Below are 14,978 nucleotides of genomic sequence, written 5' to 3' on the forward strand. Positions count from 1 at the left end.
AAATGGTCAAAGGCCTGGAAACGATGCCTTATGAGGAACGGCTAAGGGAGCTGGGCATGTTTAGCCTGGAGAAGAGGAGGTTAAGGGGTGATATGATAGCCATGTTCAAATATATAAAAGGATGTCACATAGAGGAGGGAGAAAGGTTGTTTTCTGCTGCTCCAGAGAAGCGGACACGGAGCAATGGATCCAAACTACAAGAAAGAAGATTCCACCTAAACATTAGGAAGAACTTCCTGACAGTAAGAGCTGTTCGACAGTGGAATTTGCTGCCAAGGAGTGTGGTGGAGTCTCCTTCTTTGGAGGTCTTTAAGTCTTTATGTCAGGAGTGCTCTGATGGTGTTTCCTGCTTGGCAGGGGGTTGGACTCGATGGCCCTTGTGGTCTATTCCAACTCTATGATTCTAGGATTCTATGATTCTACTAGGAGCTGCCTTTGACATCAAGGCTGCCTTAACAGATCTTCATGTCCAGAGCCCCCGTTGCTCCAATTGTGGATAATGTTCACATATTGGTCGCCTTCGGAGTTTGCACAAATCAGCAGAGGTAATTCAGGCTCCACTGCTCTGTTGCCTGCTGGTGTAAGGAAGAGTTTTCAGCTGGTTGGAGAACTTATGTGGCCCCGTGGATAGTTTTAACAAAAGCTGAAGGTAGTACGATGGAGGCACTGTTGCCCATCAAAACAGATTTTGCAGGTATCCGTAGTTCTTTGGTTGGTAAAAAGATGTCTGGAGACCAGGAATGAGACACAGCATATAGAAGGGGGTCTTGGGTGACCATTTACATCTCATAAAAAGAGGTGTTTTTAAAGAAACAGTTACCAATTTGCATAAGCTCATATATACATGCACATTTAGCAACGATTATTGTAATTTCACTATGCATCTTGCTGTAGCGAAGAAGACTATGGCCAGGTGACCTGTGTGCCTACTGCTGATGGGTGGCTTCAGGTTCCCTGCCGCTGTTCCTTTTGGGGGATTCTTCTAAACTGCACTAGGACCAGATGGAGGACTCTCCTCTGTAAATTAGGATCCACATCACAACCCACGTTGCAACCTTTGTAGGTTTCAAAACAGTCTTTCTCAAACTTTGGCCTGTTTTTTTGGACTACAACACCCATCATCCCTAGCTAGCAGGACCAGGGGTCAGGGATGATGGGAATTGTAGTCCAAAAACAGCCAAGTTTGGGAAACATTGTTTTAAAAGAATCCCTTTTGCAAACACTTCCATGCCTGTCTCTTGACAACCACAAAGAGGGGTAACTTATTGCCAGTGCTTATCCTATTCTCAATCCAACAACAAATATGTTCTGTGAAGATGAAACATCCTACAGATGCTGTGCTGGGATATAAATTGAATTATTATTATAGGTCTCGTAATCTGTGCTGCAGTGCAATCTGAAATATGAGCGTCCTTTGTTTGGTCAGTTGCCACGTGGTCCTTTTGAGCCACTTTAAAGCATTAACTTACACATACCACGTTTCCTTTCTCCCTCCCAATGTCTTCCATAGGCTCTGCTAACATCAATGACCGCAGTATGCTGGGCAAGCGAGACAGCGAAATGGCCGTCATCGTGCAGGATACAGACACCCTTCCTTCAGTGATGGACGGGGAAGACTACAAAGCGGGGCGGTTTGCTCAGTCTCTCCGCCTTCAGTGCTTCAGGTACCATCGCGGCCCAAAGCTGCTTTGTTAAAAGTAGGGCTGTAACCCAACTTAAGAAGAAGGAAAAAATAAATTGTTTCATAATGGGAGGTTTGGAGTGCAATCCTATCCATGTTTGCCCAGTAGTAAGTACCTACACGTCCTGCTTACCAAACACAATGCATTCCCAGGACATCATTCATTAAGCCACTGTTCACTTAACGAATCCACAATTTCCATTGATTCCTATGGGAACATTTCTAATCTGTGATTTGTTCAGTCTCTCCCCGCTGACCCTGCATGGTTTCTTCCTGAAATGGCTGCAGCCAACTAGCAAAAGAGAGACAAAGGAAAAACTGATTTGTCCATCTCCCTCCCTCTCTCCCTACTTGATTTCTGCCCGAAAATGGTTGCCGCTGACCGGCAAAGCACAAATAAGTAAGGAAGTGGGCAAACTTCCATCTGTTTGGATATCTGAATCAGGCCTTCGTGTAGTGAGGTTTGGGCATAATTCTTTATGTCTCCAATAGTGTATAATTCCCATACCCTTCTTTTTTCATCTTCCCCCAATTCTCAGAGTTGTCCTTGGCAATTCAACAGACCCTAATGATATCCAGGATCCTGTTTGCGACAAATTCTTCAAGGAAGTGTGGGTTGCAACGGCTGCACGCAATGCCACTATATATGATAAGGTGATATATTTTCTCCTGCGTTTCACTCTTCCTTCGTGAAAGTTATGAAGGAGAATAGAGAGTGCCCTTGCTTTGTGGGTGGGGCATTTAAAGGAGGGGCAATTCTTCTAGAACCTTCCACAAGATACTCTGAGCAGCAGGGAGGGGCAGAGTAACCGCTTTGGGGCATTGAGCCCCAAAAAGCTGGGCTCTGTGCCCTTATCTGCTGTTAGATTTAGCAGAGTTTCGTAGTTTTCAGTTTTGTCTGGAAAATAGTTGCGGAAACCCAGGGGTACATTTCAGGTTTTCCTCTGTAGTGGAATGGGTGAGTAACTTAAAATCAGTCAAAATGTGTGTATGAACTTTAACATGGATTCACCCAAGGAATCTTGGGAACTGTAGTTTGATGTGAGTACTAGAGAGGGGGGAGAAATGCAATTCAGTTCACATTAAAAGGCAAGCATATATAATTGTGCTTTCCAAAAGAATATGTGAACCAAACACAGCTATCCTTTGAAATTCGTACTTCTCTGAATTGTGCAGCGCAGTTCTCCAGCCAAGCAGCATGTACAGAAGTACACATACATGGATAAAGTATGCATAAAAAGGGTTATGTTTGTGAAAATAGCATACAAAATGCATTGCATTGGGGGAAACGGCTTTGCAAAAGTATATACATTAAGCCAAACATGTATACAGTGGTGCCCCGCAAGACGAATGCCTTGGAAGACGAAAAACTCACAAGACGAAAGAGTTTTTCATTTTCTGAGCTGCTCCGCAAGACGGATTTCCCTATGGGCTTGCTTTGCAAGACGAAACGTCTTGCGCCTTTTTTAAAAAAAACCGCCAATGCATTCCTATGGGAAACCGTCAATACACATTGGTGCTTCTCAAGACGAAAAAACTCGTAGAACGAAAGAACTCGCAGAACAAATTAATTTCGTCTTGCGAGGCACCACTGTATTAGGAGAAAACCATACTAAATGCTGAGTTATGTTATGAGGTGAGGAGAAACATTTGCAAACTGATATGTAAATATGGAGAACTGAACATATGTTTGGGAAAAGGAGAAAAACCAAAACTGACAGATTTCGGTTGTCTGTTTGAGATCCCTAGCCTTTGGCACAGACCTGCAGTTCCGTGGGGAGCAGTGGTGCCCATTAAGCCCCTTGGGTAAGTCTCTGGTGTAGATGGGCCTTTGGAAAGACTTCTGCGCTCACGCTCCTTTTCTTCATCCATCTCTTGAATTAGGTTTTCCGAAGCCTTCCCAATGACGAAGTAACTAGCTTGGCCAAGTTACGGGAGTACATCACTAAGCCGAAGCTCGCTTGCGAAAATCCTGCCAAAGCAGCAGAAGAACTCAAAAAGATCCGTGGGTTTTTAGTTCAGTTCCCCTTTGGTTTCCTGCAAGAAGAGAATTTGCTTCCCTCCGTCGGGACAAAAGAATCAATGGTGCCCATGGAGACTTGGACATAAGAGGATCCAGCATACGTTGGATTTAAGAACACAAAAAGCAAAAACAGGGTTCTCTGGAGATCTTCTGAATCAGTTGTGGTTGCATGGGATGTTTTTGCCAAGTCCGCACCGATCCAAAAGTGCCTTTTGGTGGAAGAGCTTCAGAGAAAACAATAGTGTAGCAGGGCGAAATGTCGAAAGCAACCGATAACTGACAAGTTCTGCTCACGGATAAAAGAGGACTTGCAATTAAGCAATCCAGGAAGGAGGGGAATTGCAAGCCACTTTCTCGAAAGACCACAAGTCACATTGCAAGACGCCACTTATTCCATGCAGGCTTGCTCTTCTTGGCCGATGGCCTCAAAGGGAATTCAGAAACTCATTGCCATAAAGAACTGGGAGAAAGCACCTGTTCGTCCCACCTGTCTTTTACACTGGAGAATGTTTGGCAACCACTTGCCACAACAATAACTAAGGCCACCACTTCCAAGGAAGTACCTCTTGCACTAGGCAAAATGAATTTGCACCCATGTGTCTGTCATGAGCTGTGCACAGAACACAGAGTTATTTGCTGCGAATATGCATGTACTGTCAATGTAATTATTACACCCGTGGTGGATTGTGGGCTATAGCAGTTGGTTAAATCTTTGGCCCTAGGCTACCTAGCTAGAATTTATTTCTTTTTCTTTAGACTCCTTTTTTTGCGGGGGGGGGGAGTATTCTGTAAATTGACTGCTGAGAAAACACTGCACGCTGCCACTTTGGGCCATGACTGTGATCACTATCTGTCTGTTGGCACTCAGCTCTTCAGTGCTGTGTTTACAGCAAGAAAATGCTTCTAGTTTTGGAGTGCTTGCATGCGTCCCATTACATCAGTATGGGCTGGAACATTTGGAGGCAACACTCGGGCTTAGTTCCCACTGTTTAATGCACTGGTTTGCATAAAAGCGCTTCTGACGCGGTGGATCGTCAGGGTGCACAGTCCCACAGCAGCAAGGCTGCTGGCAATGAAGGGTCAAGACCACCAAGTGTGAGAGCCAGTGTGGTGTAGTGGTTAAGAGTGGTAGACTGGTAGACTCGTAATCTGGTGAACCGGGTTCGCTTCTCCACTCCTCCACATGCAGCTGCTGGGTGACCTTGGGCTAGTCACACTTCTTTGAAGTCTCTCAGCCCTGCTCACCTCACAGAGTGTTTGTTGTGGGGGAGGAAGGGAAAGGAGATTGTTAGCTGCTTTGAGACTCCTTAAAGTTAAAGGTAAAGGGACCCCTGACCATTAGGTCCAGTCGTGACCAACTCTGGGGTTGCGGTGCTCATCTCGCTTTATTGGCCGAGGGAGCTGGCATACAGCTTCCGGGTCATGTGGCCATCATGACGAAGCTGCTTCTGGCGAACTAGAGCAGCACATGGAAACGCCGTTTACCTTCCCACCGGAGCGGTACCTATTTATCTACTTGCACTTGACGTGCTTTCGAACTGCTAGGTTGGCAGGAGCAGGGACCGAGCAACGGGAGCTCACCCCGTCGTGGGGATTCGAACTGCTGACCTTCTGATCGACAAGTCCTAAGCTCTGTGGTTTAACCCACAGCGCCACCCGCGTCCCTTGAGACTCCTTAGGGTAGAGATAAAGCGGGATATCCCATCCAAACTCTTCTTCAAGTTATTAGTTATCCATTGTGCTGCATAACGTCATTTAAGTCGTGCCCTTGTTAGTAAAGCACCTGCGGTATGGATGCCCTTCCTCACCGTGCGATGGCTTCCTGGGGCACAGCCAGTCACCATGGGATGCAAAGATACTTTGGGCGCCAGCAACTAGAGACCTGACAGATGCTGTAGCTGGTGCCCAAGGAAGACTGCTCCCTTGTCCAGACAAGGCCCCAAAGCCTGAGCGGTAGTATTTATGACCTGCAGCGGACTCCGGCTTCCTCAGCCTGAAGCAAGAGGAGCGCAGTACCCCATAGTCGCCTTTGACTGGACTTAACCATCCAGGGGTCCTTTACCTTTACCTTATTTATTTAAGGCCACCATCAGTAAAGGAGACTGCGATTCGGCAGTCACGGGCAATTCTGATTTGAGATATGCAGTCACCCGCTGGGGGGGAATAAGATAAATGATGTTGTACTATATCCTTTAGCTGTAAAAGATTATGACAGGGTTTTTCATATTTATATAGACTCCCACCTGAAACATAACTGGCACCTCCATCTTCATTTCAAGCACCTTGTTGTCTGTATAGTAAGCAATTTCATTAGGCGGAGGACAGTCTAGTGCTTTGCATTATGCTGATAAATAAGAAAACACTTAACATTCCTCAAGGGCAGGCTGCTGCCCGGCTTAGTTTCAAGTTGCTACACAGTGCCTGGCATTTCATGCTGCTAATCCATAGCATGGGCAGAAATCACATGCCTTCTTTGCCGACGGTGAATTAGACGTCTGTCGTGATGGTTCAATAATTTATGCACCGCATCCTTTTAGGAGAGAAAACTGCATGGCTAATGTATGTCTCTGTGACGTGCTGTCCATGGCTTACGATTTCTCAGGAAGTGTCGGCTTTCGAATTCGTTCTGCTGCTGCTGCTGCTATTTGCAAGTGGACTTTGGGGATAATTGCTGGGAAATCGGGTTGATTCAGAGGACTACTGTGATGTGAAGGCACTGTTGTAGATGGAATTGGGTCGCCGTGGAGCTTTCAGTTCAGCCAATGCTATTCTGCATATTTCCAGGCCAGGGATCGCCAACATGGCATCTGCCAGTATCCACACACTCCTGGAAGGTCCCAGTACATAACCCCGCAAAAATCCACAATACGTGAAAGACAGTTTGTTCTTCCTCTTCCGTTCCTGTTTGCACTGGCTCAGCCTCTCCTACTTCGAAACCACGATGCCACTGTTAGGATTTCCTGCTCTCTAGTAGGACCCTGGCAGAGACACATGCCCAACTGGCATGTTCTCCCCCTCCTGGTCGATCGTTCAGGAGCTTCAAAAGCTTTCTTCAGCCCAAACATCACAGCGACTGATGCCAAGAAACATCAGCACACTTTGGGATCTGCAGAGTTTGCACAGTTGCATAACAAAACTCAGCAACTCAGCATTTTGGCTAATCTACTTTATTTACATATAAACACACACAGAGCACTGCAACATAGCTCCCTCTCTCTCTAGCATCAGACAGCAAAGAGAGAATGAACAAAGGACAATAGTCCCACCTCACGGAACACAGTAACACAAACATCCTGTCTCCGTCACTTCCCACTCTGTGGAGTCAAAACATACACCATGTGATAGACAAAAATCCCATAACTGCAGACACGGGGAATGAATCTTCAACAGCCACACCCAAACAGCAGCCATTTTGTGACTGGCACCCGCAGCACTTTCTTGAAATTCCAAAAAAGTCCACCGGCCCAAAGGCGGTCGGTGACCCCCATTCTAGGTCAGGGTGGCACAAGGAAAGAGAACAAGAGAGAAGCGTACAATCCTGTCTGCCACTCTCATAGTACACTGCTGCCCAGGCTGAGTAGACTAGAAGTAAAACCTTACTGAGTCATTAGGGGCACTGTTGCAATTACACTATCTTATACTTGGGCGTTATCTGGTGCTTCCGACTTCACTTCCAGAATGCTGACCCCCAAAGGATGGCCACTACTGTAATCCGGGCTGTGATTGTTTTGTGGGCGAGTGGTTTGTAGCCTTCTTTGTAGTTGCATGTTGTGAATTATCAGTTCTGTGTTAGCAGCGTTTGCTTTGTAGCCTGAAGGCTTCACGGTGAATACTGTTGCATCAGGCGCACTGTAGCATCGCTAATATAAAGCAAATAATTTCAGAGAAATGTGAAGACCTATAGGTTCACCGTAAGAAACATGGGGTGCTGTTTTGCAGAGAGAAGGGTTTACTGGCCTGCGTGTTATTATCGGTCAGCTTGACTACCAAGATAATGTTCATTGATAGACTGCTTGTGAACTTGGTTGGCCCTTTCGATTATTTTATAGGCACTGCAAACTCTTGTCCTGGAAAAAAATTACATGGCCTAGACAAATGGCAGCTTCAACTGCAGACCTCATGCCCAGTTTACGGCCATTTAAGCTTGTATAGTAAATTTGCTCCATAAAGCTATCTGTTGTGCTCTAGCTATGTTACCAAGATTTTAACACTGGCGTGGATTAATGTTCCTGTGTTGTGCCTCCCATCTACAAAACTTGCTGTAATTTAAATGTTGTTTAAATTTAATTTATGAAAATTAATTCATGGAATAACGCTGAAACATTGGATTCCTTAGATAGGGGTGCTTGCTTTATCATACGGCCAGATTTACGAAGGCTTCCATAGCAAACTACTAGGCATCTCATGGCAAACTTTCTGGCTGTGGATCTGTTCAGCTTGCTTGTCCAGTTCATCCATTCTTTATTCTCCTTTTAACTGACTACCCACAATCAGTCATGCCTATTTATTGCTGCTGAAGCGTGTCCGGACCCCTTGGTAAATCATTCCAACTTGACTCGCCTTTCTGGATTAGGCTGTTAGTGTTTTGCTGACTTTGAATCCCTCGCGCTTCCATCTATATATTTATTTCCCATGTAGGGTATGGGGAACGAATTCAGTCTGGTTTGCATTGTAATACAAATCGACCTAACGTTCACTTCTCAAAACTATCCACAGCTCTCCTTTGAAATGCACACTTCTCTGAATTTTGCTATTCCGTTCCCCGACCAAATAATGTGTACAGAATAATGTGCATATTAGGGGAAAGTGAGCATGAAGATGCATCTGTTAGTGAAAGCAACATACAAAAAAAAAGGATTATAATTGGGGGAAAAGCATCCTCAGACGCTAATGAATCTTCATGATGATTAAAAAAAAAAAAATTGACAAACTGGTGCGGAAATTAAAATGAGCTAGAGACTGGAAAAAAGGAGGAAGTGCAAGAAACCAAAATGGGCAGATTACCCATCCCTATTCTCAGCTATATGCATTTCAGGCAGAATGTCCTGGGTTTGATCCTGCAGCTAAGCAGGAGAGCTCTGCAAGTCAGAGCAAGCAATTCTGGACTAGGCATATCAGCGGTACAAGATAGCTTCATATAGTGTCCATATGGTTTACAGAGCCTTGGCCTACTGAACACCATGCAAAACAATTGCAACTGATAGAACATCCATTTTTATCATACAATTTCTTATTTTAAGAAGTTCGGTGCCTTTATTCATGCATCGAACCTGCCAGAATCTCTTGGCCATGCTTGCTTGGGCCTGAAGGAATTTGGGAGTTCAGCAACCGCTGGAACACCATGGCTTCCCCACTACCAAAACACAGGACAGGGTTGTGGCACCCAGACTATGGAACTCTGCCCTGGGAGTCTTGTCTGCCTTGCAGGGAGTTGAACTAGATGACCCTTGCCTTCCCTTCCAAGTCTACAATTCTGTGATTCATTTCTCTGTTGGCCTTCAGGCGTGTGATATAGAAAGGTTATTCCACTGCACTTTTGGCATGAGTAATAATTTCAGGTCTTTTCTCTCCTATTGTATGCTTTAAGATGACTACTGTTACAGTGGTGCCCCGCAAGATGAATGCCTCGCAAGACGGAAAACCCGCTAGACGAAAGGGTTTTCCGTTTTGGAGGTGCTCTGCAAGACGAATTTCTCTATGGGCTTGCTTCGCAAGACGAAAATGTCTTGCGATTCTTGCGATTTTTTTTCACTCCCCACCCCCTTTTTCTAAGGCACTAAGCTGCTAATAGCCTTTTAGCAGCTAATCCGCTAATCCCTTAAGCCTTTAATAGCCACTAATAGCCACTAAACCGCTAATAGCGCTAATCCGCTAATAGGGTTGCTTCGCAAGACGAAAAAACCGCTAGACGAAGAGACTCCCAGAACGGATTCTTTTCGTCTTGCGAGGCACCACTGTATTTACACTGGTATGCCTGCATCCCTGATACTGTATCACGACACTGATTGCTAATTTTCTGCACTTGTTCTCGTGGCTGATTGTTAGCTACTTTGGGGGACCCAAATGTGGATGAAAAGAAATGTTTCAGTTAATAAGTAAAGAGGAAGCTTGTGTGGCCAGGACGACATCCTGTTCCGACCACCACTACTCATGTCACTACTTTGAGGACTTGCTAGAAAACTCGTCCACTGCTGCTGTAATTGATAAGCCTCTGAAGCCTGCTGAATCAGGACTCCACGAGGTTGAAGGACAAAAGTCAGTATTGATCGAAATAACCTGCAACCAGTGCGGAATCAGAATGAAAAGCCACACAGACAAATGGAATCCAGAGCTTCTTTTCCTCCTGACCTTTTAAGGAGTAAAAACAAAACATGCTGTCGTCTTTGTTTCCCCCGCAATTGTTGCTGGGCCATTTGCACCATCGCAGTTGCTTAAAATAGATGTAGACGCCAAGAATAATTGTAATTTACTTGTCTCCATCCTTGACGCAGAGATAATGGGAGAAAAACAAAGTTAGCTTTTTAATTGGCTGGTCAAACCACTTTCTCCGGATTAACTGAGCAGTAAGACAAGCCTGCACCTTTTTGTGTGTGTGTGTGTGTGTTTTTCAGAGGGGTTGGGACAATTCTAAATATCTGTGCAACTACATGAACACTGTGAATATGCCTTCTGTGAAGGATTCATAATCGTCCTCTGTTTTTTGTTTTGTTTTTGATATTGCTAATCTTGCTAATGGCTGCTTTTATTATTATTTTTCCTCCTTCTGTGATTGTGACTAAAACGTAATGTATCTGAAAAGAAAATTGCATCCGGGATCTTCATTTTGAGAGTCGCTTCTTTCTTCTTACAGCCAGGGGGTGGGGGGACACACCTTTTTCAGCACAAGTACGTGGCTCCCAGTACGTTTCCGAGCACAATTCAAAGTGTTGGTGCTGACCTTTAAAACCCTAAACGGCCTCGGTCCAGTATATCTGAAGGAGCGTCTCCACCTCCATCGTTCTGCCCGGACACTGAGGTCCAGATCCGAGGGCCTTCTGGCAGTTCCCTCACTGCGAGAGGCCAAGTTACAGGGAACCAGGCAGAGGGCCTTCTCGGTAGTGGCGCCCACCCTGTGGAACGCCCTCCCATCAGATGTCAAAGCAATAAACAACTACCTGACATTCAGAAGACATCTGAAGGCAGCCCTGTTCAGGGAAGTTTTTAATATGTGACATTTTAGTGTATTTTTCATCTTTGTTGGAAGCCGCCCAGAGTGGCCGGGGAAACCCAGCCAGATGGGCAGGGTACAAATAATAAATTATTATTATTATTATTATTATTATTATTATTATTATTAGAGTTGTTATTCCCTTCTGGGCAGCTTTCCTGGACCACATGCTGGTGATTGAGTGGAAGGAGTGAAGCAATGGATGCTAAGTGTTACTTTTGTATAGTAGATTACTTCCTACACACACACCTACACCTGCCTTGGACTGGTTGGATGCAGAGGAAAAGATGGGAGGAACCAACTGGGGAACCACCAAGGAAAGAGGGTTCAGAGCTTGGGGATTGGTGGTGGAACAACTACGAGGGAGAAGACTGGGAAGAGGTGGTGTCAGAAGCTGAAGAGATAATGGAGCAAGAAGAGGCTGGGGCAGAAAGATGTCAGGCTCAGAGGCAGATGCTGAAGCAGGTGAGTGAGAGGAGGGAAGCCAAGAAGCAGAGATGAGTCAGGTGGGGGAAGAGGCACAGGTGTCTCCGCCTCCTGCTGCAACAAGCTCTCCCAGAACCAGGAGGGGGCTGAAACGGGCAGAGCAGTGACAGGCTTCACATAGGTGCTTTCTTCGATTGCTTGGGGAAAGCCCTGGAGAAGAGGGGGACTTAGGTGGCTGTGAGGAGACAGGGACTTTCCGTCTCGGCAACTGATGCATGGGGTGAGACCCACTGGGGATGAGCTGCTTAGTCCTGGCCCTCAACCAAGTCTGCAGAGATCATGTTAATAAAGAGTTAACTCCAGCTTGAGCATTGTGATTTACTGCCGGCTCGCTCTTTGACATCAACCCTCTTTATCTTCCATCCAGAGGCGCAAGAGGGCCTATTAGAACAATCCAGCTACACAAAAAAACACAAGGAGAGGGCAAGGTAAGGTCAGTAACATGGCTTCCCTCAGAAGAGTCCGTAGGGCCAGGTAGAAAGATGTGAAGGGCCACATTCAGCCCTGGGCTTGAGGATTCACGAATCCTGTACTAAAGGCACAGCTAAGATAATGTTATTTAAATAAGCGCTTAGCTGTGAATGGGGACCTGCAGTGACAGAAACACGTTGTTTAGTCGTTCAGTCACGTCCGACTCTCCGTGACTCCATGGACCAGAGCACGCCAGGCACTCCTGTCTTCCACTGCCTCCTGTAGTTTGATCAGAGTCATGCTGGTAGCTTTGATAACACTGTCCAACCCTCATCCTCTGTCGTCCCCTTCTCTGTGTGCCCTCAATCTTTCCCAACACCAGGGTCTTTTCCAGGGAGTCTTCTCTTCTCATGAGGTGGCCAAAGTATTGGAGCCTCAGCTTCATGATCCGTCCTTCCAGTGAGCACTCAGGGCTGATTTCCTTAAGAATGGATTGGTTTGATCTTCTTGGAGTCCATGGGACTCTCAAGAGTCTCCTCCAGCATCACATAAACACATAACACATAGCCAGCAATAAATGCTGTTGAGACTCTGCCAAAGTGGCAGGCATGAGAACCAAGAAACAGCCACGCAAGGACCCTAGAAATAGCATTTCAAGATGTAGTGATGGTGATGGGCAGTGATGAACCTGTGGCCCATACTTGGCATACCAAAATGCAACTGCCAGAGCGCCTTTCTGTCTGGTCCCATCGCTAGCAAGTCCTATCAGCCAGGAAGCAGGAAGGGCTGGGTGGGGGGGCTCCATCCTGTTTGCTGACCACAAATGCCTCCTAGCAATTGTTCTACACTAGGGTTGCCATATTTCAAAAAGTGAAAATCCAGACAGAAAAGTTGCTGAGCTTTTTTGCCCAAAGTTGTTGAGCTTCTCTCGCAAGATTGCAAAGAAATTGGACGTCCTTGAGCTATTTCTGAGAAAAATTGGCAGAAGCGACACTACTAACATGGGCTGCCATGTCCTGATTTTCCCAGACATTTCACCAATTTCTGCCCGGACGCTGCTTGCGGCTGCAATATTCTGGATATGTCCGGGAAATTCCTAACAGCTACACAGGAGAGAGGAGATGCCACTTGGCCCATTGCGAAACTGGACTGAAAGGAGAAGTTTCAGTCTCATGGGAAAGAGAGGGCAGAGGCAAAGCAAGAGCAACATTTTTGTCCTGGCAGGACACATTGCAATCTTTTCCCCAGAGCTTTCAAAGTGCCTGAGAGCTGGCTGGTTGTTGGGTGCTTGGGAACCACAGTACAAGGAGATTGCCAGGGTGGCAAAGCTGCTTTCTTCTTTTCCATTTTTATAACCTTTTTATTCAAAATTAAAACAAAACATATTATCCAGAAACATATCATCCTTATTCCCCCCCATTTTTCCTCCCTCCCCCTCCCTCCCACCACAGACCCCACCCCCCAACTTCCCTCAGTTCCAGGCTTTGATTTCTCTAAAAATGCTGCTTTCTGCATGTTACACAGTTGTATACATCCTCAACTATTTAGCTGATTATTATCAATAAAAAGTTTGTGAATGTTTATTCAGAGCCAGCCAAGGAGTCCAGTTCACTTTGCTGCGTCTTCAAATACTTTGTAAGGGTTCCCATTCATCTTTAAAGTCACAGTTATCCTTGTCCCGTAGCTTGTATGTCAGTTTTGCCAGTTCTGCATAGTCCATCAATTTTTCTTGCCATGATTCTTTAGTTGGGGTTTCTTCAGTCTTCCATCCTTGTGCTATTAAAACTCTTGCGGCCGTTGCAGCATACATGAAGATGTTGTTCAGCTTTTTTGGCAGATCTTTCCCTACAATCCCTAATAAAAATGCTTCAGGTTTTTAAACAAATGTTAAATGGAGCATTTTCTTCAATTCGTTGTATATCATTTCCCAAATTTTTTAAATTACCTTACAATCCCACCTCATATGCCTTTATCATATGAGGCAAAGCTGCTTTCTGCCGGGGTTGGCTGTGTGATCAAGTTCCCCACAGAGAACTTAGTCACACAGCCAATCTGGCAGCATTGAACTCATTATCAATCTTACCTGGGGAAAGGGAGTCTCCCTTATTGATTTACAGAGCTTATTCTTATGGCTAGAAGCTGATTTGCTTATGGAGGAACATAATGATGGGTTGGACACGAAACTCTCTTGGGAGTTGTATCCAAGTGATTCAAGTGTTAGAGTCATGCAGTGCTATTGCAATTTTGCTTATGAAGAAAGCATAGGAACAGAAGAATGGTGCTGCTGCGTTAAGGCCAATGGCCCTTCTAGTCCACCATCCTGATCTCACAGTGATCAGATGGATCCCTATGGGAATCTCACAAGCAGCAGTGCTCTTCCCCTTCTGAAGTTTCAAGCAACCGGTATTCAAATGCATTACTGTCTCCAACAGTGGAGGTAGAAGATAGCCACTGTGTCTAGTAGTCATTCGTAGCTTTCTCCTCCATGAATTCCTCTATGTCTTAATGATCAGTGGCGTAGCGTGGGGGGTGCAGGGGGGGCCAGCCGCACCGGGCGCAACATCTGGGGGGGGCACGCTCGCACTCGCAGCTCTCTGCCCCTACCTGGCTCACTCACTCTCTCTCACTGCAGTGCTGGCTGTGTGAATCCGATCCGATCCGCCGGGTCGCCGCCCACTGTGGAGGGGAGGGTGCCAGGCGTGCGGTGTGGTGCGGAGAGAGAGCGAGGGACTATCTGGGGGAGGGACAGTGCAGCGGGGGGGGGCGCAAATTACTTGCCTTGCCCTGGTTGCTGACAACCCACGCTACGCCACTGTTAATGATATCCAAAGCACCAGGAGACAGCTCAACCAAGCCTGAAATCCAGGCTGCCCAATTCGTTTGTGAATAAAAAATGCAGGAGATCTTGAGAGAGGGCCACAGATTTATTGCAGGCATCCAGGAAAAATGTAGACCACAGCTGCTGTGAACACTTTCACAGCTCTTTTGCAAAACTCCCAATGCCTGTAACTTTGTCCCCCCCCCCCCCAGCTCCTTGTGATTGGCCGTCCTCACCACTTGCTGGAGAGCGAACTGTTTTCTACATATGCAAATTAAGGGGGAAAAGGGAGGGGACATAGAGGCGCAGGGAAAAGGGCCGAGAGACTGGAGACCGCTGATTGACAACCTGT

At 46.1% G+C, this 14,978-nt stretch overlaps 1 protein-coding gene across 2 annotated transcripts in view; it reads left to right on the forward strand.

The window, feature by feature from the left end:
• PLD1 (phospholipase D1) overlaps positions 1-8,349 on the forward strand; it is a 133,122-nt gene extending 124,773 nt beyond the window's left edge. For both annotated transcript variants that reach the window (XM_083441987.1, XM_083441986.1), the window contains exons 24-27: positions 1,511-1,664; positions 2,221-2,335; positions 3,566-5,326; positions 5,427-8,349. In XM_083441987.1, the coding sequence (XP_083298113.1) occupies positions 1,511-1,664; positions 2,221-2,335; positions 3,566-3,790 (494 nt within the window). In that variant the 3' untranslated portion in view covers positions 3,791-5,326; positions 5,427-8,349. The remainder of the gene's footprint in view (positions 1-1,510; positions 1,665-2,220; positions 2,336-3,565; positions 5,327-5,426) is intronic.
• Positions 8,350-14,978: the final 6,629 nt, after the last annotated feature.

This window comes from Podarcis tiliguerta (assembly GCF_965153285.1).
Source record: "Podarcis tiliguerta genome assembly, chromosome: 5".
NCBI lineage: Eukaryota > Metazoa > Chordata > Lepidosauria > Squamata > Lacertidae > Podarcis > Podarcis tiliguerta.